A 27191-nucleotide genomic window follows, 5' to 3' on the forward strand; every position below is an offset into this window, starting at 1 on the left:
CCGGCATCCCACAGGCTGCACAAACTGGACCGGTGTCGGCATGCTGGTGGCTGGTGGCCTGGAGCAAAGGCTGTCTGCTTGGGTAGAACAGAGAAGGCCTGGGGCCTCTGAACCCATGACTGGCTGCTTGGTGCCCCCCGGTGGACAGCTCGCCACACTGCCAGTAAGGGGCCAGCACAGCCTGAAAGGGGCACATGTGTGACCAGCGTTGAAGTGCCAACGGGGCTCCCTTATGAGGAGTGGGTGCAGGAGGGTGGGGAAGGCACGTTATACAGTCCTCTTCAGGTGCCTTCCGCGCCTCCTCCTCTCAAAGCCCCATGAATATGAAATGCGATGAATATGAAAAACTCCATGTTTTGAGTTGGGCCAATGGGGTGCTGAAGCCTCCCTGAGGGTCACACATTTCCAGGAACAGAGCTGGGAGCTCCACTCACCTCCCAACCCCAGCAGGGGTCAAGCCTAGAAGCTAAAACGACCCGCTTCCCTGGGGCCCAGAGTGGGAGCCCGGGCCGGGGCAGGAAAGGCTCCCGCAAGAAGCCGTTCCGTGTTCTTACGTCCGTTCCGCTGAAAAAGAAGTGCAGAACCCAAAACAGAGTAAACAATGATGTCGTTTATTTAAAATGTTTACTCCAAGAAATATATATATAAAAAAAGACAATTACAGCACTAAACCAGGCACCTTCGACCAAATCACAACCTCTCCTTGGACTCTCCCCTTCACGCTAAGCCGTCCAGTCTCCTTCCTGAGCTGGAAGACACGTCTGGAGCCCGAAGGATCAGCGCACCCCAGCCCCGCTGCTGTGTCCCTTCCTCTAGGAGCGCAGGACCGTCTCCCCCCACTCCCTGTTCTAAAGGATTTTCCCCCTTAGGAAGTTCATTTTAAAATTCTAAGCCCAAAGGAGGGATCGTGGGAGAGAACAGGGCAGTCTCCACGTGGAAGGGACATCCCTTTCCTGCTCCAGTCCCTGGCAGGGGGCCTGAGAGCGGGCTGGTGGTGGGTTTCAGATGAGTCCGCTTGAAGATTGAAGCCCCACTTGGCCAAAGGCAGCTCCTGCAAAGGCCAGGAGCCGGGCTACTGCTCCCTTGACCCTCTCGGTGACTGCACAACCCAAGGGAGGCTGCATGGGTACAAGGAGCACGTGCGCCGAAGCGCATTCCAGGAAAGAGGTCTGTCAGGAAACCGAGGGGTTCTATGCAGGGAAGCTTGAGTCAGCAGTGGTAGTTGGGGGGTGATTTGGACAAATCAGGTTAGTTTAGCAGAAGCTCTGAAGTTGCAGAAGCTTCTCCCCTGGACTATTAACACAGGACAGTTGAGACGAGCACGAAGTCAGACTAAACCTTAGAAAGAGGCAGGCCGGCCTCCTCCCGCGAGGCCTTGGGACTGGCCAGGACAGATAACGTTACACGCCCTGCGAAGGCAGAAGCCACTGCCCCGAGCGACAGGGCAGGGGGGACGAGTAGGGAAAAAAGCAACAACGACTAGATCATTTTTGGCATTTTAACATGGAGACAAAAGTGGTAACAATAGCAAAGCAAAAAATAATAATAATAAAGACCAATATTTAACTTTCCCATCACCCAAGTCTCACACTGAAGTTCTATCCCCGTTTCCCCCATAAGCACCACTGAGCTAAAAAATCTATTTTAAAGCACCCAAACCAGTCCAGACCCTCTCGAAACCAAGAGCCCCAGCCAGAGCTGTCGCCTCTCTTGGGTCCAAGCGAGAGGAGGGTTCCGGGAAAGGCACCTCATGACTCGCGCAGTGCGACACCGGGGACGGGTTCGGGCACAGGGCACTTGGCGGGGAGCCGGGGTGGCAGTCACAGCCTCTGTGCTGACACGCAGGGAAGGGGACTTGTTCGGTGATCCCAACTATTTGGTTACACAGCCAAGCAAACGTGACTAGAGAGCTGGGTTAGCGGAACAGGAACCCGGGGGCCTCAGAAACACACCGGGCCCCTTCCAGCAGGATCCAGTGGGGGGAAGGGGGTCGGAATAAAGACAGAAGCACAAAGGCGATAAAGGCTGGTACACAAAGGGCTGATCCTTCTTTGCAAGGACTCCGGAATGCACTTTTTACTGCTGGCTGGTCAATCTCTAATGGCGAGTGCTGGCGAGGCAGCCCCGGCTCAGAGGAGCCTTCGAGCTGGATTTGGAACCAGAAACACTGTCCCCACATCTGCCCACCCCGCCAAGTCCCCACTGGTTCCACAATCACCTGATTTTCATTTGGACTTCTTTTACAGCTAAAGCAGATATAAATGGCTAAACACAGATCCCCCACCAGGGGGGAAAACGGCAGATTCTATTAATGTCGCGGCCAAAAGGCGGCGGGGGGCTTAGAAGCAGCCAAGGGGAGAAGCAGAACACACACGGCCTGAGCCGGGCTAGAAGGAAAAGCAGGAGAGAAGTGACCCAGATGCTTCCGAGCACACGGGCGCCATTTTGGATAGAGACTGACCACCAGGGACGGTCTTTGCCTAGATGCTGCCGGCTCCCACAAGGGACATTTTTTTCTGAGCGTGTGGTGACCCCTCTCCCAGGTAGCACCCACTGGGCTCACAATGCTACTCACAACCGGGAAGGGGTGTTTTTGACAAGTGTTATGTAGGAGAGGTGGGTAAAAAGGGAAAACTTAAAAAAAACAAAAAACAAACCTAGATTGCTCAAAGTTTCTGCCTCTTTTGTAGGAATGGTAAGTCAACTATGAGCAAATATTTTAATTAATCATTAAGAGGGGGGAAAAAAAACACTTTGGAAAGCATACAGAAAAGGTAGTTGATGTTGAATCACTTATAAAAACGGAACCTCAGGGAGTCTTAACAAAAAATGCACCTTCGGTCAACTTTTGCTTTTGAAAAGTCCTTGTTTGACTTCCCGTCCCAGTGCACGTGGAAATGACAGCTGCCGCGAGAGGTGTGGAGCTGGAGAGGCTCCGGGAGCATCAGAGGGTCCGGGGGTTGTACTCTGGCAGTTTCTTGATCTTCTCCTTCTCCGTCTCACTTTCGTCTCTCGCTATCACCAAGGAGTGTGAGTAACCCATGGCAACCTGGGGGACAAACCAGCGCTGGGTGGGCAAGGGTGCTTCGGCTAGGCAGAGTTTGGGGCCGACAAGCCCAAAGCAGACGACGGGACACCGGGAAGCGGGGCTTGCCAACGGGGGTCAGTATAGAGGTCAAAACAGAGGCATCCTGAAAAGCTCAAAAAAGCCCTTTGCTGAGGACCACCCGTGTCAACGTGACCTGCCACCAGTGCCCTGCTAGCCTGCCTTCTGGGCTGTCCCGGGAGACAAGGTGGAAGGAGGCCCCCCAAGCAGTGTTTGGATGCCGACTGCCTGCAGAGGCTGCAGGGACTCGGGACTGCGCTCCCTGTTCCCTCCGCCTCTCTGGACCACAGCCCTGCCTTGTGCAAGGGCACAAGCCCCACGTGTGTATCGGTGACAAGAGCTGGCAGCGTGGTGAGGCAACAGCAGAGGCCTCGCCCCACCAGCTGCCCACAGCCTAATGGTGTATAGAGTGCTGGGTGAAGGCACCAAGCTGACGTGAGTGATGCACTCGGCCTGGAGCAAATCTGCTGTGGCTGGACTCTGGCCGGTGTCCCTCAGGCTGACAGCAGCCACGGGGCCTAGCCAGCACACCTCTGTGCCTTCCCCGTCACCCAGCAGAAAACTCTAGCACGGGGCACAGGAAAGCTACACAAGGAGATGTCAGATGAGGCTCAAGCGGGCTGCAAAGAGCAGAAGCAGGAAGAGGCGCGATTCGGCTCCCCTCTTTTCTCTCTGCTCCCGCGCCCCCCGCTCCTCCCGGGCCCAGGGCTCCTCACTCACCTGCTCCGTGAAGATGCCGTCGAGCGTCTTCACCTCCTGAGCTGCAGTGGAAGACTTGGGCTTGTGATCCCCATAGCCCTGGTGAGGCAAAGAGAGGGATGCTCACAGAACCCGGGTCACTAAGGCCAGTCAGAAAGAGGGAACCTCATCATGTGGCTGGACCTCCCACGGACCTGGAAGCCTCTGTGGCCGAGGCCCGCCGTCTCAGACCCCAAGCCAGGCCTGGGCAGCAAAAGAATCCACAGGTGCCAGCAGGTGACCGGTTCCTAACCCCAGGCCCGAGACGCCAAGACGTAAGCTATAGGGGTTTATGTGATAAGGACACCTTTTAGGGAGAATCACTGGTCAGATGACACCATGGCAAGGGCAGGAAGAAATGGCAACTGCGGCCCTTCAGGGCCACCAGGTCACAAGGAGTGCTGGCTGTCCCCGTCCCCACCTGTGTCCATGATCAGCAATGACTCCGGACACCGGAGATGGAAGGGACGGTCAAGGACTGCTTGGTCGTGGTGGTGGTGGTGGGGGGGTTCTGTCACGTGCTGTGGTGTGAAGATGGGCGATTTCAAGGTGGACAGGTCCCTTAGCTCAGCTCAAAGAGGGGCCCACATGGCAGATGAGCTGCATCTGCCACTGGCCAAGTGCCACGCCAACTCCTCAGCCGAGAGGCTGCCGCCAAAGTCCCCCTCGTTCCCCTCTAGTCTCCAAATCGATACTCAGAGCCTATTTGTGATATAGGCCCTAGGAACACCCGTCCTTCTCTAAAAGCAGCCCATAAAAACTGGGCAAGGGGGCTTCCCCGGTGGCGCAGTGGTTAAGAATCCGCCTGCCAAGGCAGGGGACACGCGTTCGAGCCCTCTTCCAGGAAGATCCCACATGCCACAGAGCAGCTAAGCCCGTGCGCCACAACTACTGAGCCTGTGCTCTAGAGCCTGTGAGCCACAACTACTGAGCTCACGCGCCACAACTGCTGAAGACCTCGCGCCTAGAGCCTGTGCTCCGCCAATAAGAGAAGCCACCGCAATGAGAAGCCCCTGCACCACAACAAAGAGTAGCCCCTGCTCGCCGCGACTAAAGAAAGCCCGCGTGCAGCAACAGAAGACCCAACGCAGCCAAAAATAAAATAAACAAATTAAAAAAAAAAAAAACTGGGCCAGGTTCTCAGTCTCTTTCAAGCTTCCACATATGGGGCCACCTCTGAGGGGCCCCCCAGTGTCTGCGGCACGTGGGGCCCCCTCTGAAGCCACCAGACTGAAAGCAGGCGCACAGCTCCGAGGAAAAGGCATGTTCAGGCCACCAGCCCTGGAGATGGCGCAGGGAGTCAAGAAGCACCCGCCTCCTTCCATCACCCCATCAGCTCCTACCCATGAGAGCAGAGGGAAGGGAAAATAGGCCTAGTTCCCAGCAGGAAATAAAAGAGCCAGGCTGACGATCAAATTGCAGGTAGAACAGGTAGACCGTCAGGATGAGCTCCATAGCCCGGCTGTTCTTGACAAAGACGTTAAAAGTTAAGGACTCACCACGCCCCAGAAGCTAAGAATCAGACGTTTGGTTGAGGAGGCCAAAGGTGTGGGGGAATCCGAGGGCCATGGGTTCTAGTCACTCAAGTAACTGAGATTAAAAGCAGGAAATCAGACAAACTTATTTGGGAAAAATAAGAGAAGAATGTCCCCAAAAGACCTAAGGGCTGGAAACCAGAAAGATTCAATGCATGGTCATAACTGACCCCACCCATTTAAAACAACAAGCTGTTCCTGTCGATTGAAACTCCTGGGCAGAGGGAAGAGAAACCATCCTCTTTCCTACTGACATCAACCCACAATTACGGTTTACAAAACATGAGGGGAAATGGGATCTGAAGCTTCCCAATTTCAACTCAACAATGTGGACAGAAAGAACTTTCACAATTATTTGACGAGCAAAGTAACACTCATGAAACCTCAAGTGACCTAAACATTAGGGAATACCGCAGACCTTCATGCAACAAGGAAACACATACACACGCAAGCGAGCACACACACGCACACACACACACACTTTCCTCCTGTGAGTTTTCAGGGGTGGTTCACGGAACCCAGAGAGGGCCCTGCCTCCGCCATGCGGACCAGCTTACCAGTTCCCCAAAGGTCGGCGATGGGCCCCAGCTGATCGTGCTCTCGTCCGCAGCCACGATGATGCTGCTCTTCCTGCAAATGGGCAGAGGCTGTCACCGCCAAGGGCGGCAGCCCACCGCTGCACCTCACCCACCCGGCAGCCCAGGGCACTTCCCGTGGGCTCCCTGCAGGGTGTGACCTGCTAGCATTAAAATCAAGCTGGTCCCACTAAAAACTCCATTCCAAACAACACAGCACAGTGCCGATGGGCTGCTTCTGAAGCCCAAATGCTGTCCCGCGCAGGCCCAAACTGCAGAAGCCCTTAGAGCCAGAAGCCTCGGGGCCCCAGATCTCCCCACCCCACCCCACTCGGGCTCTAGGGCTCTTGGGGTGGGGGGTCACTTTTAGATGAATAAACACACTGGGAAAAGGAGAAGAGAACAAATCAGGGTGAAGTGAGAGTCTATTCCAAAGGGGGTGGAACTTGCCAGACGACTTGGGCGGGGTTAGAGGTTTCAGATTAAAACCACACCGAACCCCCAACAACTACACTGTCATCTTCCCAAAACCTGGCCGGTGATGAACATTATCAAACTCATCAAGAAGTGCTACAGGGTTTCCCTGGTGGCGCAGTGGTTGAGAGTCCGCCTGCCGATGCAGGGCACGAACTGGGAAGATCCCACATGCCGCGGAGCGGCTGGGCCCGTGAGCCATGGCCACTAAGCCTGCGCGTCTGGAGCCAAAAAAAAGTGCTACAGAGCTCAACAGGCGTCCTCAAAATAAACGGAACATCACTGACTTGAGGATACTTTCTTGTTCCCACTGTGTCACAGTAACTAAAATTTCCTAACTAAATATGATTTGAACCTGCAATACGAACAGAGCACACCAAGCCTTCGAAGAACGAAACCCTCAGAAGCAGCAAAGCGAGTCACCTGTTCTAAGACCTCCCAACACCTCTTGCCCCGAGCACAGTCCCTCCCCCTCCTGACTCTAGAATTTGGTGCGCCCTATGCCCCATGAGAAGAGTGGAGCCCTCAAGGGACAAGGCACCTCCCGGGTGTGTCCAACATGCCCGGGACGGGGACAGACGTCCCCACTCACCAGGAGACACAGCCACGTACCCACAAGCCAGGCTCCGGATTCTCCAGCCGCAGAGGTCCTGCACGGCCTTCGGGTACATGGTGGACTCCCGGGACGTGTTTGTGGCCCCCCAGAAAAACAGACCACCTGGGAAAAGACAAACGCGTCTCCATTGTCATCATCATCTCAAGAGCTGGATCCTCATCTCAGCAACATCAAAGGAGAAAGGGAAGAGGATCGGGACCTGCCAGGTACGGCGCTTGGCACCGGTGACCACAAGGTGCTCTGTCCAAAGAATCCGGGAGGTCGATGAAGTCAAGGTCCCTGGTCTTGAACAGGGCAAAGGTCACGGCACTCCCCACCAGAGCACACAGCCAGGGAGGGAAACCCGTGACTTGGCCCTGGATGCCTTCCTCCCGAGGCCCAGACAGGGAAGCACTGACCCACTTCGCTGACGGCAAAGGAGCAGGTGTAGCCAGCGTAGATCTGGGACGCCCCGCGTCCAGGGAAGTCGAACAGCTTCACCAGGCGGGGAACCATCTCGTCCTTCTGCTCGGCATGGCCCAGCCGGCCGTAGCCACCGAAGCCCCAGGAGAAGACGCGCTTCTGGGAGTCCAGGACCAGCTGCAGGAGAGAGAAAATGCAGCGCTGGGACAGGGGACAAGCGGGGTGGCTGCTGTTCTGAGAGCCTGAGGCCAGGGCTAAGGGAAAAGGGCAGAAACACCCAAGATGACCCACACCAGCCTCTGACAGGGGAGGCGCCAGCAGCGGGTCCACATGGTGAGGATGTTTGCTGTTTTCCCGGCCAGGGACACCATTTTCCGTTCCTAACAAATTATTATTATTAAAGCCACAAGTCTTCCCCTTTCCCTCATCAGAAGCACAGGGTGATGTCTCCAGAGCAGGCCACTGCACTCCACTTCCTATTTCAATCCTGACTAAACTGCAGACAGAGCCCAGAGGAAAAGCCCCGCCCACCTTGGATTCTCCTTCAGGCGGGTTCACACAGGTGACCTCCACCTGGTCACAGGTGCAGTGTGCACAGTGACATGTCAACAATTTAAAGTCCATCTTCTTACATGCACCCCTATGTTCACTGCAGCACTATTTACACTAGGCAAGACATGGAAACAACCTAAATGTCCATGGAAAGATGAATGGATAAAGAAAATGTGGCACATATACACAATGGAATACTACTCAGCCATGAAAAAACCAAAATAATGCCATTTGCAGCACCATGGATGGACCCAGTGAAATAAGTCAGAAAGAGAAAGACCATATGATATCGCTTATATGTGGAATGTAAAATGTGACACAAATGAACTTACTTACAGAACAGAAACAGACTCACAGACATAGAGAACAAACTTATGGTCACCAAAGGGGAAGCAGGGAGGGGATAAATTAGGAGTTTGAGATTCGCAGATACACACTACTATACAGAAAATAGATAACCAACAAGGACCTAGCGTATAGCATAGGGAACTATATTCAATATCCTGTAACAAATCATAACGGAAAAGAATATGAAAGAGAGTATGCATAACTGAATCACTTTTGCTGTACACCAGAAACTAACACAACATTGTAAATCAACTATACTTCAATTAAAAAAATAAAAAAATTTAAAAATTCATCTTCTTTTCTTCCCAGCATCCCTGATGTCTCATGTTTGAATCATGCGAATGTACAACTTATTAACATGATTTGACACCAGGGGCCTAAGTAAGATCTATTTCTCCTGACTACGCTGGACAAGGCAGAGTCAGTTGTCGGACCTGTAGGGACTGAAAGCTCCCGGTCCTGAGGCCACTCAGCCAGTCGCCTGCACACAGGAGACCGACCTGCCTCTGAGCTCTCAGCCCTGGACCTGCTCCTTCAAGCGAGACGAGAACCAAGTCTGACTCTCAGGCATTTTCAGGCAAAATAACCACAGGAAGGCAACTAAGATAAAAAGACGAACATATAGGGACTTCGCTGGCAGTCCAGTGGTTAAGACTTCCAATGCAGCGGGCACGGGTTCAATCCCTGGTCGGGGAACTAAGATCCCACATGCCGAGCGACCAAGAAAAAAAAAAAGAGATGCACATACAAAACTTTATTGCCCTTTATCTAGATTGACCTTTAAGGAAACACCCTTAATGACTGAATCTGTTCAACACCCCATCTGAGATATTGTCTATCAACCGGGAAAAACGTCCGTGATGTTCTATTAGACAAAAGACAAAAGCAGAAAAACTCTTACTGTATGATCCCAACCCAAAGCGTCTGCACGTTCAGCTACATCTGTGGACGCCACGGAGAAGCTGTCAGGTGAGAATGACGCCCTGGGACAACTGAGGGTGTGAAGCCCTTGAGGAGGGCAGGATGTCGAGGGGGCCAGGGTCAGTTCCTGGCTTTGCAAAGCCAAGGGTCTCCACTGACGTGACACCCTGGAAGCCAGAAGAAAGGCCAGAAACGCTCAAGCCTTACCGTGTGGTTAGCGCCGCAGGCCACATCCCGTACCACCACGTTCGGGACCGGCAGGATCTGGCCGTCTTTCGTCTTCTCGATGAAGATTGCCACTCGCCGGGGCACCAGCTCGCAGTCGTACTCTATCCGCTGCGCCCGGGCAATGAACTTGCCGTCTGAGTTGTGTCCTGCAGCGACCACAGGGCCGGCCGTCAGCAGCGGCCACAGCACAGAGCACCTGCCCAGCCAGGCTGGGCAGGTCCTCGTGGGGACTCGTGTCAACCAAGGTAGTGTCCTCCAACCTGAGGCACGACCCAACTTGTGGGGCACAGAATCGGTGCTGTGGGTTGAAAACAGTTTTTTCTTTTTTTGAAAAATGAATAGAACAGAGTAAGAAACACCCAAGGACACCATCTGTAACGAGGACTTTTGTGAAAATTCTTTGCAAGTCTACGTTTGGGCTGGGCTGTGGCCAAAAAAGTGGGAAGCTCCAGATCCAAAGGAATGGTCTTCTCTGTGCCCCACCTGGGGGCCTCAAGGACCCCTGCATGGACTGAGAACGGACAAAAAAGTTCAAGCCACTTTCCCAGGCTTGCTTTTTTTTTTTTTTTTTTTTGCGGTACGCGGGCCTCTCACTGCTGTGGCCTCCGGATGCGCAGGCTCAGCGGCCATGGCTCACGGGCCCAGCCGCGACGCGGCATGTGGGATCTTCCCAGACCGGGACACGAACCCGTGTCCCCTGCATCGGCAGGCGGACTCTCAACCACTGCGCCACCAGGGAAGTCCCCCAGGCTTGCTTTTTTATGAATTACCAGTAAACTAATACATCATCGTGGTCGTTAAAGCAGAGTTAAACGTACGTTCTCGCCTCTGCCTTGCCTGACCCAGTAAACACGTCGTGGGAGCGAGCACGGGGGTGAGTGCACGCTGGGGATGCACCTTCCGAGGTCAAGTTCTAGTTCTGAAAAGGGATCTCTCTGGGTTTGGACAATCACACTGAAAACCGGTTTTAAAATAAACTGGGAAGATTAACTGACTCTGTAGATATAAATCAAGCCAACTTCTCAAAATACCTTTAAACAAGTGTAAACCAAGCAAATGAGATTCGGTATAAAGTGCTGCAATGGGGACTGGTTCATGGTAACTGCTCACTAAATGTTAGCTGTCGTCATCGTTGCCAAGGGCATTTCATCTCCCTGAAGGAAAATCTACCTGCTGCGACAAGCTGCCTGTCTGCAGATCTGGGGCAGCCGCAGACAGCAGGGGGGCTGCACACGTTTCCGGAAGTAGACCAGAAACTTGCATGGAAACGGTCTCTCCAACAGTCTCTGGCAACTCCCTGGCAACCAAAGCTGAAGGGGCCTGGGGCTGTTCTCTCTTATTCACTTCTGACTTAGGTATATTTAGTTTCACAAAGTCACTGTTCCCTAAAGTCTAAAGGCCAGCGAGATGCTCCTCGTTCTATTTATACTATCTTCCATCTGCCTGCTTTTAATGACGTGGAGACCCAGGCAACCCAGATCCAGGGGCTGCAGAGGATCCGGAGCAGCGTGAAACTCAGGAGCCAGCAGAGGGCGCCCACTCCTCACCTCCCACTTGGAAGGAGCTGGAAGGTGGGAAGACGCCAGAAAGGGAAAAAAAAAAAAAACACTTCGGTGTCAGATGGGAAAAGAAAATGGAGACCTTGTAAAGTCAGGATGGAGAGAGTCATTTTCCACTCACTGAGAACTGATGAGAACTACCTTCTGAGTTTTACTTTTCTACTCAATGAATAATAAGTAAATTTCATCCCTTCTGTTTAGGGATGAAAATCGGGAAGACAATCCCACTTTTTCATGATACTGGGCTCTTCCTGTGTATACCTGAAACAATGGCCCAGGCCGAGGTTTTCAAAACAAACTTATTCTTGTATAATTTCCTCACTTCCAATGAAGGCAAATCTTTAAATATGAAAATGAATGAAGGTGGTTTGATTAAAAAAAAAAAAAAAAGCTTTGAAATCCTTTTATACAAAAATGAATTCCCAAATCAGAAAAAAAACCTTCGTCAGGCTCAAGCCCTGACTTTCATTAAGGCAAGTCACTGTCAGACTCCACAACCCCATGAATTACGACATGCTGGTCCACTAAACAGGACATCCACTTAATGGATCAAGGCTATTATCTGCAATCAATTACCCACATTTCTACCATGTGTGTGCAAGCCCCACACTGACTTCTGGTTCTAAACATACAGTTAGATTACAGAGCTTTTAAAAAATGTACTTTGCATACCCAGCTGACCATATTCAGGGCACCCAAAGGAATAGAGGTTTCCTTTGCAGTCCATTATCATACTGAATTCAGCCCCACAGGCCATTTTGGTAATTGGCTGCCCGTTGTACATTATCTGAAAAGAAAAGACAGCAGACTTTTAGACTTTTTTTTTTTTAAAGATTGATAAAGTCTCTACCTCCCCACAGGTTGGTGTGAAACAATTACTAGGCTACAAAGGACTTCTAATGGACCCAACAACGCTGAAGGCAAAGGCTTAGAATGTATGCAAAGAAACACCTCCCAGTACAGAGTCAGTTCAGACAAGCAAATCATGTCCCCGGGTCTTTGTAACCCTCAAAATGCACAACGCTGTGCCTCACACATCCTGGTGCCCAGTGAATGCTGAATTCAACTGACTGGCGTGGGCACGAAGGTGTCAGAAAACAGAACTAATCACATGTAGTTCCCAAATCCCACTCTAGTCGCTAGTTTTGATGTCATGCAACTTTAAAAAGCTTTTATAGGCGTTATTGCCAACCAGTAAAATGAACTGTTTTACACTCTCTTTTACTACTGTAAGAGCTGCTTGCTAATTAGCCTTAATTGAAGGTGTGAAGAAGAAATATAATGGCTCGAAATTAGGAACTTGGAAGACAGCAAAGGCCCTGAGTAATTTAACATGGGATTTGGAAACAAATCTGAGAAAGTGCTTAGAAGACTCGCTATGGCAAACTAATCAGCCTGGGAAAGCCAGACTGGAGGAACTGGAGGGCGTGAAGTACCGACATCCCGGGAAATCGTGGGGAAAGGCGATGAGACTGGGGAGGGGATGCTGAGTTCCGGGCTCTGGCCTGGCCCCGGCTCACTCTGGAAACCGTCACATTCCACTGCAAAGCAAATGGCTAACAAAACAGCAACACCTCGAAAATCCTCCAAACTACAGATACGTTTGGCCAAGGTCAAGGTCTCTTTTAAGACCAAGAAAGCCAAGTCCCTTCCCTCGTCAGGCACTCACTGTAGCATCCTGCTGCCTTATGTCAGTAGTTCACTTTTTAGGTATAAATCCCACTCCTCCAAATGACTCCAAAGTTTCTCAGGAATAGGAGACGACCGACCTCCTATTTGTGTTCTAAGTACCTGGCCGGTGACTTGTTACAAAGTCAAAACTCAGAGTATTCTCAGATAAAGACCAATCACATCCATGTAACAATTCTCACTTTGGAATAGAACAGGCTTCAAACAGGCCTCTGGAACAAATTATTTCAGTCGGAATGAAAAACTGTTTCTAGGATGTTCTTCACCTGTGACCATCTACTAAACCTGACCCACTCAAAGCATCGAGATCCTGCTTTTACAAGGGACCCAGTAACTCAAACAATGGAGAGGAATGTCTGATCTCACCCCAGAAAATCCAACCCCAAAGCAACGAGAAACAAAGGCCCTAAAGGCGGAGGAGGGCGGGCACCTGTGCGGGGCTGGGCACGGCGTCCGTCTGGTTGCCGAGGCCTAGCTGCCCCATCTTGTTCTCCCCAAACGCAAACACGGAGCCCGTTTCTGGAAGGAAAGAACAACATTCATCACCAAAGGGAAAATAATGCTGAGTATTTGGAACTAGACTTGGAATCAAAGGCTCTAAAATAACAAAAACAGCTCCTTTGCCAGGAAGAATGCTAGTGAGACAATTCTCCAAAACGGGGTGGGGCGGATACCTCAGAGCAGACCCACTCCCCAGCAGAGACCCTCCCGCTGCCCCGGCCACTGGTGCCCGTGGGCGATGCCTCAAGCAGCTGCCCACCGGGCTCCCTGGGCATCTTTCTGATCATGACCATGGGTCACAGGGGCAGCCCCACCCCCTGCCCCAGGTGGACCATTTGGCCTCTGACCCCATTTTGAGGGAAGCGGCCCTTCCTTACCCGTCAAGGCCAAGGTGTGGTTCCGCCCACACGCCGCGGACACGATCACCTCGTGGCTGAGCCCCTCGATGAGTCTGGGGGCTTCAACTCTCTTGGTGTCGCCATGGCCCAGCTGGCCCTTCTCATTTCGCCCTGCGGGTCAGGAGCAGGATAGATAAAGCGGGGAGGAGGGGAGAGGGCGGCTGGAGCAGCTGCCGGGCGAGGCTGGGTCTCCCAGAAGGTGCCCTCCAAACCCACAAGCTCAGCGCCGGGGGACAGCAAGCCCGGCTCCACAGGCAATGCCAGCCTTTCAAGGCTGCCGGTGGGGTCGGGTGACTAGATGAGATACGCAGGGCTGTCCCCAGAGTCGCCTCGGCGTGCAGCTGCCAGCCACCACCTCACCTGCTCTGACCCTCTTTTCTGGGGCAGTGGCTGGGACAGATCGGAGCACCTTCGCCAGCTCTCTGCCCCCGAGGGAAATGGAAGAAAACCAGGTTCAGCCTGGATGGCACACACGAACGGACGAGCTCAGGGAAGCTCACAGCTCTCACTTCTCACCACACCTGCCAGACGCCAATTCCTTCATTCGCTTCACTCCGAGGTATTTTAAGACGGTAACACCTGCCCCACGGGAGTCTGATTCCCTCAGCGCCCCAGGCGTCTACCGTGGACCCTGTATTTCTCTCCAGTCTAAGCCCACCTCCCACGGACCAGCCTTCGCAGGACCCTTGGCCACGTGAACCCCAGCGACGGCCAAAGGCCAGGCCTGCTCTGAACACAGGCCCTCCCTGGCCACGGGCTGACCTCCACCTCTGGGGCTGCGCTGGCGTGGAATCGGGGGGTGCCGGAGGCCGAGACCTGCCAGGCCCTCTGCACCACACAGTCCTGCCCCGACACAGCCCTGCAGCTCAAAGCAGGTGTGGAGAGCTGGGGGGCCGGAAGGCTGGCCCCCCTAAACCGTACCTAGTTTTCAACACAGGCTACAAGGGTTCCAAACTCAGCACCTCAGTGGGCCTCTCCCAGGTACCTCTAAGAGAAGAACCACACTTGTAACCGAACATTTTGGGAGGTTTTATGGGGCCAGAAAGCCAGGTAATTCGGAAAGCGGGGGAGGTTTCCACATTCTTCCCCAACAATGAACTTTGACCTTGCAGTCATGAAAGAGGGGGCGCAGAGCCACAAAGATGAGCCTCAACTGTCCTGGACTCGAGAAGGGGTGACCAGCCGCCGTTACTACAGGAAAACCGTCCTCAGGCTTTGATTATGGCGCGCCAGCAGGAGAGGCGGACACCAGCTTCCAGTGGAAACTGCCCAAGTTCACTGTGAAAGGCACGAACGAGCACTGGATGCGGTTTCTCGGCTCGAGAGGCCCAGGTGGTCAGCAGGTGCAGACCCCGTGAATTCCGGGCCGCAGCACTGAGGCTCTCGGGCGCTGGACTGGGTGCTGAGCCTTCCAGGGACTCACTGTGGACTCATGACACTCCCACTGGCTCATCCCCCCTACAGCGGTGAGTCTGCTCATGGGACACGTCTTTGTTCTGGGGCAGGTCAGACGCACAGCTTTTAGAATCATTCCCTGCCCAGGGGGTCAGCAGAGGGGACGTTTTTAGAAGCGACACGGAAGTGACATTCAGTAGAGAGATCAGAAAGAGGACGCCTGAAGTTGGGAACCCCGACGGAGGAGGCTGCGTTCAGGGTTGGCGCAGTGGGCAGGAGGGGCTTTTGGGGGAGGGACACAACCCTGTGCCAACTGGGAGCAAACGAAAATCGTGGCAATGTCAGCGTGTCACCAAGAAACTATGAAGTTTAAATTTGGGCCAGACACACTTGTTAGCTTTTTTTCAACAGAATTACAAAATTAGCAGAGTGCAGGGAAGACAACAGATGTTAATGTATTTGGACTTTTGTACAGCCGCTCATGAAATTGCAAAAAAAAAAAAAAAAAAAAAAAAAAGGTTCAAACAGCCCGAAATAAAAATGCAGTCTTATGGACCCAAAGCTAGCCAAAGGGCCAGAAACAAAGGGTGAGGACAAACTCCAACACCGCCTGCGGGAAGAAGAGTCCAGGAGCCAGCAGAGGGCGTGGGGGAAACTGAGCCCCAGCCGGGACCTGTGCGAAGGCTCTGGATAAGGAAACAGGGCAGGCGGCGTGGAAGCACTCTGCAGGGGACCCTGAAAGGGAAGGGAGGCTACAAGACAAGGACAGCGCCCCCCAGCACCCAGGCGAGGGAGTCCAGCGGCAGGGCAAGCACATCACCTTGGAAAGAGCAAACTCAACTCTCTGGGGCAATGGAACAGGAAACAGAGGAACAAGACTGCATAGACTCGGGCTGGTGTCACCACGTGGCAGGCGTAAAAGCTGGTGGCATTTAAAGTGGCAAGAACAGAGGTCTACGTCACACTGTGCTGTGTGCTGGGGGGACAGCACACCTAAAATAGGAATTCAATGCTAGGCACACCTCGATATCAGATCCAGAGTCAGTCAGAACGTTCAGGAAAAGGCTGCCTAAAGAAGAGGATTCAGAGAAATCGGGGGTTACGTACAGACCAAAACCAGGCAGAAGAGGGGAGGAAGTGATGTTTTCACGGGGCACAGACTAGCTGGGCATCAGGAAGAGAGGAAACGCACAGCAAGCAACACAGCCCCGGAGGGCGGACGAGGGTCTCCCGTCCAGGGGATGGAGGAAGGGAGCCCACCCGCGGGCCGCGCCACAGGTCTCGCCGCGTCCCCGTGGTACTTACCCCAGCTCCACAGCTTCCCTTCCGTGGTGATGAGGAGGCTGTGGGCGGCGCATGACCCTGACACCACCGTCCGTACCCGGACCCCCGAAAGGCACCCGTACCTGTGGGGCCCCCATAAGTTCTGACCGAGGTTGCGGTAGGCGGCTGCGAAGGCAAAGGGAACACACGTCAAACGGCCGCAGAGCCCCGGTGGGTGCTGACAGCTGCCCCAGTGTCACCAGCCAGAGGGCCGACCCCCCACTCTCCACATAAAGCACACCCTCGGGGGCTCCTGGGGCAGCGCACCAGCGGTGTGGACCCGTCAGTGGCCATCTGCACAGACACCGCCCCACCTCCGTCTCTGGCCTGAACCCACCTGCTGAATGTGCCAAAAAGCCAGTGGCCGAAAAGGAGGTGCCACCGCCTCTGCCCTGCAGCCCCGCCGGGCCGGGGGCCGACCCCGAAGAGCAGGTAGCAGACCCCCAGTATCCCTCATCCTCCCGACAGCTCCCTCCTGGCCCTCTACCTGGGGGTGGGGAGGGGCTGGGGGCCTGCAGCCACGAGGCTCTCTTGGGGGCCAAGCCCGAGCCCGCACTGCTTCGTGCCATCTTTCTCAGGGGTCCCATCATGCTGGCCGAGTCATTACCCCTAGCCCCACCCCTGCATTTGCTCCCCCGGAAGGCCCTTCCCTGCCCCCTGCCTCTGTTCTTTGCACCTCAGGTCAAACCACCCCTGCTCTGGGAAGCCTTCCTTGCCCGCATCCCCCTTTCAACTCGTTGCTTTCTGGACCCCAGCGCCCTGTGAATCCTGTCACAGCACTTATCCTACTGAGTTCACGTGCCTCCCGCCCCGAGGGCCAGGGCCTCCCCGTGCCTGGGGCAGGGCACTGGGAGCCGTTCAAGGGCATGGGGGGCGGGGAGAGACAGCCGCCTCCATCACACCCCCCACTTCACCTTGTTAGTGGACAGGGCGTGGCCGATTTGGGGCTTAATTTCCTCAACTTGGGGCTCTCAAGGACAGAAAAGCGAGCCCATTTTTAGGTCCGTGGTGACTATTATGAAATGCGAGCTGCTGCCAAAATCAACTGTGTCAGACTGACCTGGATGCAGGAACGGATTGAGAGGTCAACTTCTCCATCAAGTACCTGGCTCCACGCGGAAGTCTGCAGAACTGTTCCCGTCCGTCCCCACCCTGCCTGCGCCCCACCAGCAGAGGGTGCCGGGCGCAGCCTCTCATTTAACTACCTGGGGCAGGTCAGGCAAAAGAGGGAAGTTCCCCACCATGATTCAGGGCACCCCTGAGCTTCTCCACCTGAAGACGCTCCTCTACCACTGAAAGGTGAAAGAAGACCCAGCAATTTCCTAGGAAAGAGCAAACCAGAAACGACAGCCTTCACACCTATGCTAACGTCTGCTCATCATGGTGGTATGACTGCCATGTGCCATGCCTGTGGACAGCACGCAGTGCCAGGAGACGCCAGGGGACACCACGGCTGACCCAGAGTGGCTAAGTGGACCCCCTCACAGCTGAGTAGATGGTCTGATCTGCCAAGGCATCTTCCCTGCATGAGCTCCACGAATGTCAGTGCCCAAGATGTCATCAGCTCATGAGAGGCAGGGATTCTCGGGGCCTCCCAAGGAACCTTCTTCAGAGAGATCCTAGTCATACGAAATGCAGAGCAGCAGTCCCGGGCCACTCGGCCTGGCTGGAGGTCGTTAATGCCCAGGGCCTGGTCCTAGTCAGAGGTGGAGCACAAAATCACTGTGTTATCTTGAAAACGAAGGAGGCTGCTGACTTTATGAGATCCAGTGACGTGTACGTACCCAAGAGCCGATGGGCTCTCGGAAGGAAGGCAGCTTCGAGAATGGGAGGGACTGGGAAAGGTGAGGGCGGGAGGGGAAATCCTTCCTCCCTTCATGTTTGGCACCCGTGGGAAAACAAATTCTCCCTCCCTTCCCATTATGTCTACTGGCTAGTTCACGGAGAGCCGAAAGACACTGCAAGACTTTAAAATTTTTGTTTAATTACATAAAACTTCATTCAGAGGGAGAAACATCTGGGAAGCAAAGGTGGGCCTCGGAGAAGACAAAAAGGCACTCTTAAAATGAGCCCAAGTGGGGCAAAATTCCTTCAACTAGAGGCAGCCCTGCTCTCCCATGGGTTCCCCTCTGGAATCTACTTCCCGCTTGGGGCCTGAGTGTCTCTAATTGCAAGTGGGCCACTCATTTAAAGAACAGCTTGGAGAAACAATGCGACACCTGCACCAGGGCTGGCAGGGAGACTGATGTTATCACGTCCCAGGAGAGGTTCCAGGTGACACCAGCCATCAGGCAGGCTCAGGGTGAGAGCTTGGTCCTGAAGGCTGGGCACTTTCCCCAACAAGAAGAAAATGGCTCAAACCCATTTCTAACTCATCTGGACCCTGAGTGCCGCTGAAACCCCGCCTGCTGTTTTCATGGAACAAGATCATCTCCACTGCCCATCCTGAGGCCCCAGGGAGTGTCAGTGTGCAAATATTTGTTCACCGGGCAATGCTGGAAAGTACTTCGGGAATCTTTCCAAATGAAATCAAGAAGCCATACAATATGGCAAAGTACCAGCCTTACTTCTCTTGGATGGGCCAGTATTCTCCTGAGAAAAGACACCAATTTTCTAAAAACGTTTGGGGACTAAGATACTTCTTAGGACTTCCCCGCTTCCCCCACTCCAGACTGCTACTTGCTCTGTCAAACCAGTTCCCGCAACCATTTGGCAGTTTGCAAGGAAACGTGGACTCTTTTGAAATGTCTAACAAGTTCGCCATCTGACACGTGACAAATATCGAGGACATTCTGACATTCCACAGCACCAGCCTCTTCATTTTAATGAAAATAAGTGACATGAGAAGATGGGGAAAAAGTGTCGAGGTTTATTTGAGGCTACTACTTATATTTTTCTGTTTAATCTCAATGGAATTTTCAAAAGCAGAGTTGTACCCAAGTGAGAGACTTGCCCAAGACCTGGGTTCAAATCCAGCCCCATCACTAGAGTGGCTGTGTGGCCCTGGGCAAATCGCTTGGCCTCTCTGAGCACTTCTGTAAAGAGAATACCTACCTGGCGGACAGTCACCAGAATCACACTGGACACCTAGCACACAGGAAGCACTCAATCAATAGTAGCGTCTTCTATTCTTTAGAAATTGTTTCTCATACCTTGTTGCTTAGGCACTTCTTTTCGACCAATCAAGTCCCAGTTGGTTGCCCCAAAAATCAAAAGCTGCCCTTTGCACTTAGACCCTTCAAGTTTCTACAGAGACAAAGAGAGAGGGAGAAAGAATTAGCTTGTAACGCTGCTTCTAGCTTCCCAAATCTGTCCAACGACAGCAGGAAACAAAATAATTCATTGTTAACGCTGTCCCTCAGCGGTTCACACAGCGGACAGAGGGACACCTCGCCAGCCCCTTCCATATGTGGAATCCCGAACCTGCCCCGGCAGCTCATCGGTTAAGCCCAGGGTCGTTTTTATCCTTTGACTGCTCTTTAAAACATCTTTGGCAAAACCCTACACAAGAGGCCAAATTCAATTCCTCCCCTCCGCTCTGCAGACTGCCTTGTACAGGTATTTGCAATAGGCCTGCTGTGTCACACAGGGAGTGAGTGTTAAAACCGCTGTCCTCAGGGCCAAGGCTGCATCTTCCTGCTGCAAGCACAGCATACCACACATGGACCTGAAGGCTTTGGGGCCCCGGGGCATCTCTGCACAGCGATCCCATCGGCCGACTGTCCTGTCCTCCCTGTGCACTGCCCTCGCTGCCAGGAGCCTTCCGCGGGGAAAACAGCAGAGCCCCGTGTTCATTCCTCCACTGGAGGGAGGAAGACCCACGTGGGGCTGGCGGATCTGATGGGGCAGCCTCCGATGGGCTCGTCCTCACTGCTGGCCGAGCGGCTCCGCCAGTATACCTCAGTTCCCATCCTCCATCACTAGGGCTACACGCTCTCACCATCACAGGGGGAGCATGTGCCACTTAAAAAGGCCACTGTCTGAGTCCGGGTGGCACTCGCTCTGTGCTCAGCCCCTCCCTTCGATTCTGAGATGCCCAGTACACCCTTTAAAGTCGACTGTTAGTCAAAGATCCACTTCTGAAGGCTGCACTTAGTTCCACACAGGCAAGGGAAGCAGTAACTTCCCGTTCTGCTTTCATCCTTTACATCATCAGCATCCCAGGCCGTTAAAAGCAAAGAAGGAGTTTTCCTTCGGTTTACAGAAGCATTCTTGGAAGGCTTTGAGGAAAAAAAAGGCCACACAGCTGCAAATCCAGTCATTCTAACCCCTACACAGTGACTGCCCTGGCGGTACGTTCTGGCAGCCCAGTACATGCATGTGGAAGAGGAACACATCCTCATGGCGGGGCGGGGTTCCGTTTCTTAGGGAACTCTGGGCAACCCAAACCCGATGTCACGGGCACCCCCCGCCCACCCCCAGCCGGTCCTGTCGTGCTCGCCCGCTCGGCCACGAGTACAGGGCTGGAGGCAGATGGTCCATCTACGGGGCGCGCCCACGGTCGGCATGCAAAGGGGCGACAAAGCAGCCAGGGCCGGAGGATGACTTCGCCACATTTCAATTATTCAGAGAATGACCTTAATCGGGGTAGTCCAACTCCACAGCACCCAGACTCCAATTACTTGAATGGGAGCCGAGTTTCCCCTGGTTATCTCCCCTTCTTTGTTTAACTGGCGGGCCTGGCTGGAACATTCTACAGGTCTACTGCGGGAGACAAATAGCATCAGGGGATTGTCAAGTTCCCAGTGGAAGGCGCAGCCTTGGGGCTCTGCCCACAATACTGACTTGCTCTCCACTATTCCTCAGGTCTGCGTGGAGAGGCAGCAGAGACTCAGAATGGACCAAAGCACCGTGGGATGAGCTACCAGGCCAGACGGTGGGGAGAGGACTCCGGAAGAGCCGTGACCTCAGGCCAGGCTGCCCCCACTGGCCCCTAGGTGGGCAGAGACGGCGAAACCACTCCACACCAAGGGGCGCTCAACACAGCAACAGGTCAGCAGTGCTGCTGGCTGCTGCGGGACCTGCAGCTCTGCCAGAACTAGCTGCCATCACCCTGGGCACGAGCAGGGTCTCCTCTGTGACCTGGAGATGCCAGCACCTGCACAAGTGGACATGGGTTTATGTGTACTGGCCCATCGAGCCAGCTGAGCATTTATACAAAACCCCAAGCCTTCTGACACAAGGTGTTTGTGGGAAACCTTGATCAACACTGGTCAACTGTGTTTCCTCCAGTGACAGTGGTCCATGGCGGGTGGTAAGCCGTACCTTAACTGTGTTTTTGTCATGGGCCTCATTTCCTCACACGTTAGATGTTATCATCTATATAACTCTTTGCTGTAGGCTGCTTATAATTCAATTCTTCCCTCCACCTTATATGAAATAAAAAATTCAAGTAAGGACCAGAACTTCTAACACGCACTTAAAAATGACAGCTATGGGCTTCCCTGGTGGTGCAGTGGTTAAGAATTCACCTGCCAATGCAGGGGATACGGGTTCGAGCCCTGGTGCGGGAAGATCCCACGTGCCGCGGAGCAACTAAGCCTGTGCATCACAACTACTGAGTCTGCACTCTAGAGCCCGCATGCCACAACTACCGAGCCCGCGAGCCACAACTACTGAAGCCCGTGCGCCTAGAGCCCGTGCTCCGCAACAAGAGAAGCTGCCGCAATGAGAAGCCCGCACACCACAACAAAGAGTAGCCCCAGCTAGACGCAACCAGAGAAAGCCCACACGCAGCAACGAAGACCCAACGCGGCCAAAAATGAATAAATAAATAAAATTAAAAAAAAAAATCACAGCCCATGTCCCTCTTTGTCACAGAGCTGAACCCGCCCACAGAGGAAAGACCCCGGATGTGGGGGGCTCCATCCAGAGGAACCCCAGGGACAGCTGCCAGGGCTGTGAGCACCAGAGGTTACAGGACCCTCCCAGGTGTAACCTGGGCTTCACCGATGGGCCAAGAGATTGTTTTCTGGATGAAATCAGCAGACATACTGCCCATGTCTAAATATCATGTGGCAGAAAAGCTGGGAGAACAGTCTCCCAACAGGATGGGTGAATTTCGCTGGCCGGGACACACGCACCGAGCTTCTTTAATCAACAAAATGGGGTTTCTGGTCCTAAGAGATTTTTGAATTACTGCCCAAGTGCAAGGAGCATGTTTCCGAGGCTGAGAGTAAATCTTTAACATACATCCATTTAGAAGGCTGCCACTCTCGGCGGAGGGAAGACCACTCAGAGAAAGGGCTGCAACGACTATTCCCTAGTGGGCTATCAATATCGACTAAGACAGGCTTCAAGCTCAGTTTTCAATTGTATTTATTTGGTCCTTTCAGACAGAACAGAGTTGTCTCAGGGCCCACAAAACCTGAGCAACCCAAAACTAGAAGAACTACAAAGACCTGGACAGCTTGTGACACTCACCTGTCTTCTAGGAGTCATCCAAGGCTGCTCGCTTTACCTACAGGGTTATGAAGTTCACAGGGCATTCAGGCTGCATCAAACCTAGAGGGTCGTAAAATGCTCATCTGATACAACTACACCGAAACCTGAGGTCCTTGGAGAGAGCATTTTCCGAGGCTGAAATCCTAAGAATGTTTTCTAAAAATACACAGCTTTTCCTCAAGGCAACTCTGTCCCTCAACCATACAAGTACCTGGGGTTCATCTTTCACAAGCCCAACATCTGCCGCTTGAGGTAACTGAAGGCAACACGGCTTCAGACAACTCCTGGCAGCTGCTCTCATACAAACCTCCTTCCAACAGCCCTGAACGGCAGCGAGGCTTGCGAAATTCTCAGTAAAAAGTCTCTTTCTGAAAAGAGCTGGGGACGACCGCTGGCCTGTGGCAGCAGACAGGATTCTCAGGACTGCTTCCCAGGTGCTTCCCCTGGAGTCTAGGAACCCGGCACCAGGGATACACCCAGGACTGGGGGCAATGCCCACCTAGGGCAAGGCATTGGGAACGCAATGGGACAGCCTGGGCCTGGCCTTGACCTTGGACCAACGGGTGCTAAAAGTGAAAGTGACTTAAAGCTTGAGGTGTGCACGTTCCATGAAGCACAGAACAGCATCAGTCGTTGGACCCTCAGCCTCCTGATGGTGTGCTGGCCAGTCCACTGCACATGCTCTCTCTCCGTGACTACCTCCTTGGGTGAATCTCAGCATCACGGTAAGAATCTTTTACTTCCTGATAACAAAACTCACTACTCTAAAAGGTTGACTGGAAACACTCGAGAGACAATGCAACAGAGGCAGAGCCCAGCTGACCTTTCTTTTCAGTTCCCTCCTAACACCAGGATTGGAGGGAAAATGTCTGGCGTCCTGCACAGAAGATCACATTTGTTAAAAGAAAACAGTCCCTGCGCTCCCTTTTCTCAATACTGTGGCCATGGTCATGGCCCTGGCCTGGTCCCCAACCCCAGGTGACATATTTCAGTGATCCAGGCTCTCCTAAACATCACCCTCCTCCACCATCTAACACGTTGACCCTTTCCACTGAGATGGCAGTTGCAAAGCCATCTCCACATGAACAATTTGCAGAGGCGTTAAGGATGACATCAGAAAAAAACCCTGAGCCCAGTGGAAATCTAGCTCCATGTCATCTTGGGCTAGTCCCTTAGACTCTGTGCCCCAGTTTTCTCACCTATAAAGTGGACCTAGAAGTGCAATTATTTTTAACCATTTAAATACTCTCTGAACTCCCCTGGGGGAAATCACGCTGGTACGGACTGAGAAAAGGATCCCTCCAGACCGTGAGACTCTAGACCCTAAGTGCAAGTTCTTACTCTTTTGGAGTTATCTGAGCATCTGGTGAAAGCTTTGACCCTCTCCCTAAACACACGTCCCACACTAAACCCGTGGGGTTTGAGCATCACTGAACCCACGTAAGATCTCTTGCTCCGCAGGGTTTTGCAGGCATATGAACTGGTCACAATCTTAATTAAGATTGAAGGCCCAACTCTAATGAACAAACTGAAGCCCACTCAGACTACGGGGGTGTGGAGGGGGTGCTGCACAGAGCCCACACCAAGCGCCCGTTCCCTCAGACCACAAGCAATGAACAAAGCCCAAACACCTCTGGGGGTGTGGGGGCCCTTCCCGACCTCCAGGGGGAGGGCTCTCCGGAGCATGCGCCCTCGCACCCTGCCCTGGCGCCCGCCACCCCCGCCTCCCCGGCGGCGCGAGACGGCGCAGGGCCGCACAGGGCATGCGCGGCTGCCGCCAAGCCCCGCCCCCCCGGAGCGCCGGAGCCGAGGCGGCGGGAACCTCAAAGCCCCGGCGTGAACCGCCGCTCCCGCAGCGCGCCGGCGGCCCCCTCCCCCGCGGTGCTGGGGCCGACCGGCGGCCACAGGGGACCAGGGGCGACCGAGGACACGCTGCGCCGCGCCCCGGGCCCGGTGCGCGCCTCCCCTCCAACGGCCGGAGACAACTTGGAAAAGTCTCCCTTCCCGGGGCGGGAGGGGGAGGGGAGGCGGAGGGAGTCGGCTCGAGCGGCGCCGGGGGCGGGGCCATGACCCCCTCGCGCGGGCGGGCGCGGGCTCCGGGTGCCCCTCCCCCGGCGGGGGGCCCGGGGCGCGCGCCCCAACGGCCAACGGCCGCGCGGGTGGGCGGCGGCGGGGTCGGGTAGGCCCCGGCCCGCGCCCGCCCCGCGCCCTTTTGTTATGCGGTGGCGGCGGCGATGATTCAGCCCGCGGCCTGCGCCGGCCCCGCCGCCCCCGGTCAGGACGCGCACGGTGACGTGCCGCGGCCCTTGCCCCCCGGCCCCCCGGCCCCCTGCCCCGGCCCCGCACTCACGACGCGCTCCTTGGTGTGCTCAGGCTCGGTGATGACCACGGCCGCGCCGCCCGCCTTGGCTGCCGCCGGCCGCGCCGCGCGCTTGCCCCCGCCGGGGGCCCCGTCGAGCTCCAGGCCGTCCTCGTCGCCGCTGCTACCGCCGCCGCTGCTGCTGCTGCAGCGCTCGGGCCGCTCGCGCTTCCTGCCGGCCGGGCCACCGCGCTTCCTGGGCCCGGCACGGGCCGTGCCGTTGCCCGAGCTCGGCTCCTCCCAGGCCGCCGCCGCCTTCTTCCTGGGCATGGTCGCGCTGGAGGAGACACGGGGCAGCGGCGCACAATGGACGGGTTATAAACTGCGCGGGGGGAGGGGAGCCAGCCGAGCCACCGGCCTCCACTTCCTCCCCTGCCCTCCCCAAAGTGGCGGCCGCGGGGTGGGCGGAGAGGGGGCGAGCCGGGAGGAAATCGCGCCCCTCCCGGGCCCCGGCGCGCCTCCTCCGGGGAATCCCGCACGGGAGCCCAGGTCCCCGACTGCAATCCGCTCAGGGAAAGAAAAAAATGGAGACCCCCCCCCCGGGCCCATCCTCAAGTTAGGTTTGCCTACATCGCATCATAATTGCAGCCAGGTCCCCAAAAAGTAAAGGGAAAGAAAAAGGAAGTCTCTGATCCCCGAGGTTTTAATTAGAGAAGGCTTTGGGACACTTCAAAGACCCCCTTTTGGCACCTCGGTGAAGGAGCTCCCCCCTCCGTGGCGGCCCCACCTGCTGCTTTTGTCTCCGCACCCCCCTCCCCAAGCCCACTCAAATGCAGTTCTCTCCACCCCCCGCCTGAGTCCCCAATTCCGCTCCAGCCTGGGGGTTCCGACCTCGGGCTCTAATCAGCCGAATCCCTTAGGGTTGGCTGCTCCCCACGGAAGGGTGGGAGGGTGGTGGCGCAAATAAAGCCGACCCCCGGCCCCAAACACCTGCTCGCACAGACACGAAAAATAAAAACTTTAATGGTGCCCGACACTCTCCCGGCCCCTCCCCGAGCGTGCGGCTCAGCCGATCCTTCCGATCCCGGCTGCAAAGTGCCCGGCTCCGCCGCTACTTTCCCCCAGCGTCCCTGCCCCTTCGCCCTGTCTGCCTTTTTTTTTTTTTTTAATTGATTTTGAACAATGGGATCTCTGTCTGTCTCCGATTAAACCACGTGGATCCGCCTTCCTTCCCCTTTTTATTCATTCAATTCCCCCAACCTCCCCCAGTTTTTTTTTTTTTTTTTACCTTTTCTCCTCTTTTAAAAAAAACTTTCCCAGACCCCGCAAACTGATCATTGTCGATTTCATTTTCAGCCCCTACCTGCGTGGAGTGATGAGAAACCGGAGAGAAAAAGGAAGAGGAGAGACTAAAAGACGAACCGAAGGGCTTTTTTTCCCCCAGCCTAGACGAGGGCTTCAGCCCACTCACCAGATACACTTAAAATGTAAATACAAGCTTCCAGAACAAATGCTACAACACAAAACAGAAACACATGTGCTGCCGGGCGGCAAGCGAACGCGCGGCGGGGCCGGCGGCGCGGGTCCCGGGGCGCCCGCGCCCCCTGCCGGCCGGCGGACCCGGCGGCGGCCCGGCCCCCGCCCTCGCCCGCGGGGCAGCCCGGCCCACCGAAGGCTGCGCTGGGCGCCACGCCGCCAGCCTTCACTCCCCGGTCCTGCGCGTTTCGCAGGCGGCGTAGCACGTCCAGCGCGTCAGAGATTACTTTGGGGGTTAGGAGAGTGTTAGATTGTTTTTCCTGGGCATGTCTAGACAGGTCACCTGAGGACACTCGCTGGAAAATAGTTACTTCGCTCACGAATCCGCCAACAAGGGACGTGTCCTAATTGAGTGGAATGAAAGATGAATACAATTTGAATAATTTTCTCCTGTGCAGAGAGAAGCTGTTATTTCATTTGCTTATGGATGTTCTCCAGTATGTAGCAAGGTGCTGTTACACGGTAGAGTTACATACATAAAGGTTTGCTGTATTAGCGAATTAATTAGTAATTAATGTGGAAGCCAAGGAGGCACTGGAGGCTAGTTCTGAT

At 54.5% G+C, this 27191-nt stretch overlaps 1 protein-coding gene across 1 annotated transcript; it reads right to left on the bottom strand.

Annotated features, from left to right (window-relative positions):
• Positions 1 to 2705: 2705 nt before the first annotated feature.
• Positions 2706 to 26301, bottom strand: RCC2 (regulator of chromosome condensation 2). The gene is made up of 13 exons (XM_079698025.1): positions 25995 to 26301; positions 25155 to 25440; positions 19513 to 19606; positions 16343 to 16486; positions 13622 to 13753; positions 13174 to 13262; positions 11727 to 11841; positions 9475 to 9641; positions 7443 to 7623; positions 7041 to 7146; positions 5937 to 6009; positions 3827 to 3904; positions 2706 to 3049 (listed from the first exon to the last, which is right to left on the bottom strand). The coding sequence occupies exons 2-13, from the start codon at positions 25431 to 25433 to the stop codon at positions 2945 to 2947; spliced, it is 1563 nt and encodes a 520-aa protein (XP_079554151.1). The 5' UTR covers positions 25434 to 25440; positions 25995 to 26301; the 3' UTR covers positions 2706 to 2944.
• Positions 26302 to 27191: the final 890 nt, after the last annotated feature.

The sequence above is a fragment of the Hyperoodon ampullatus genome (genome assembly GCF_949752795.1).
Source record: "Hyperoodon ampullatus genome assembly, chromosome: 2".
In the NCBI taxonomy this organism is placed as follows: domain Eukaryota; kingdom Metazoa; phylum Chordata; class Mammalia; order Artiodactyla; family Ziphiidae; genus Hyperoodon; species Hyperoodon ampullatus.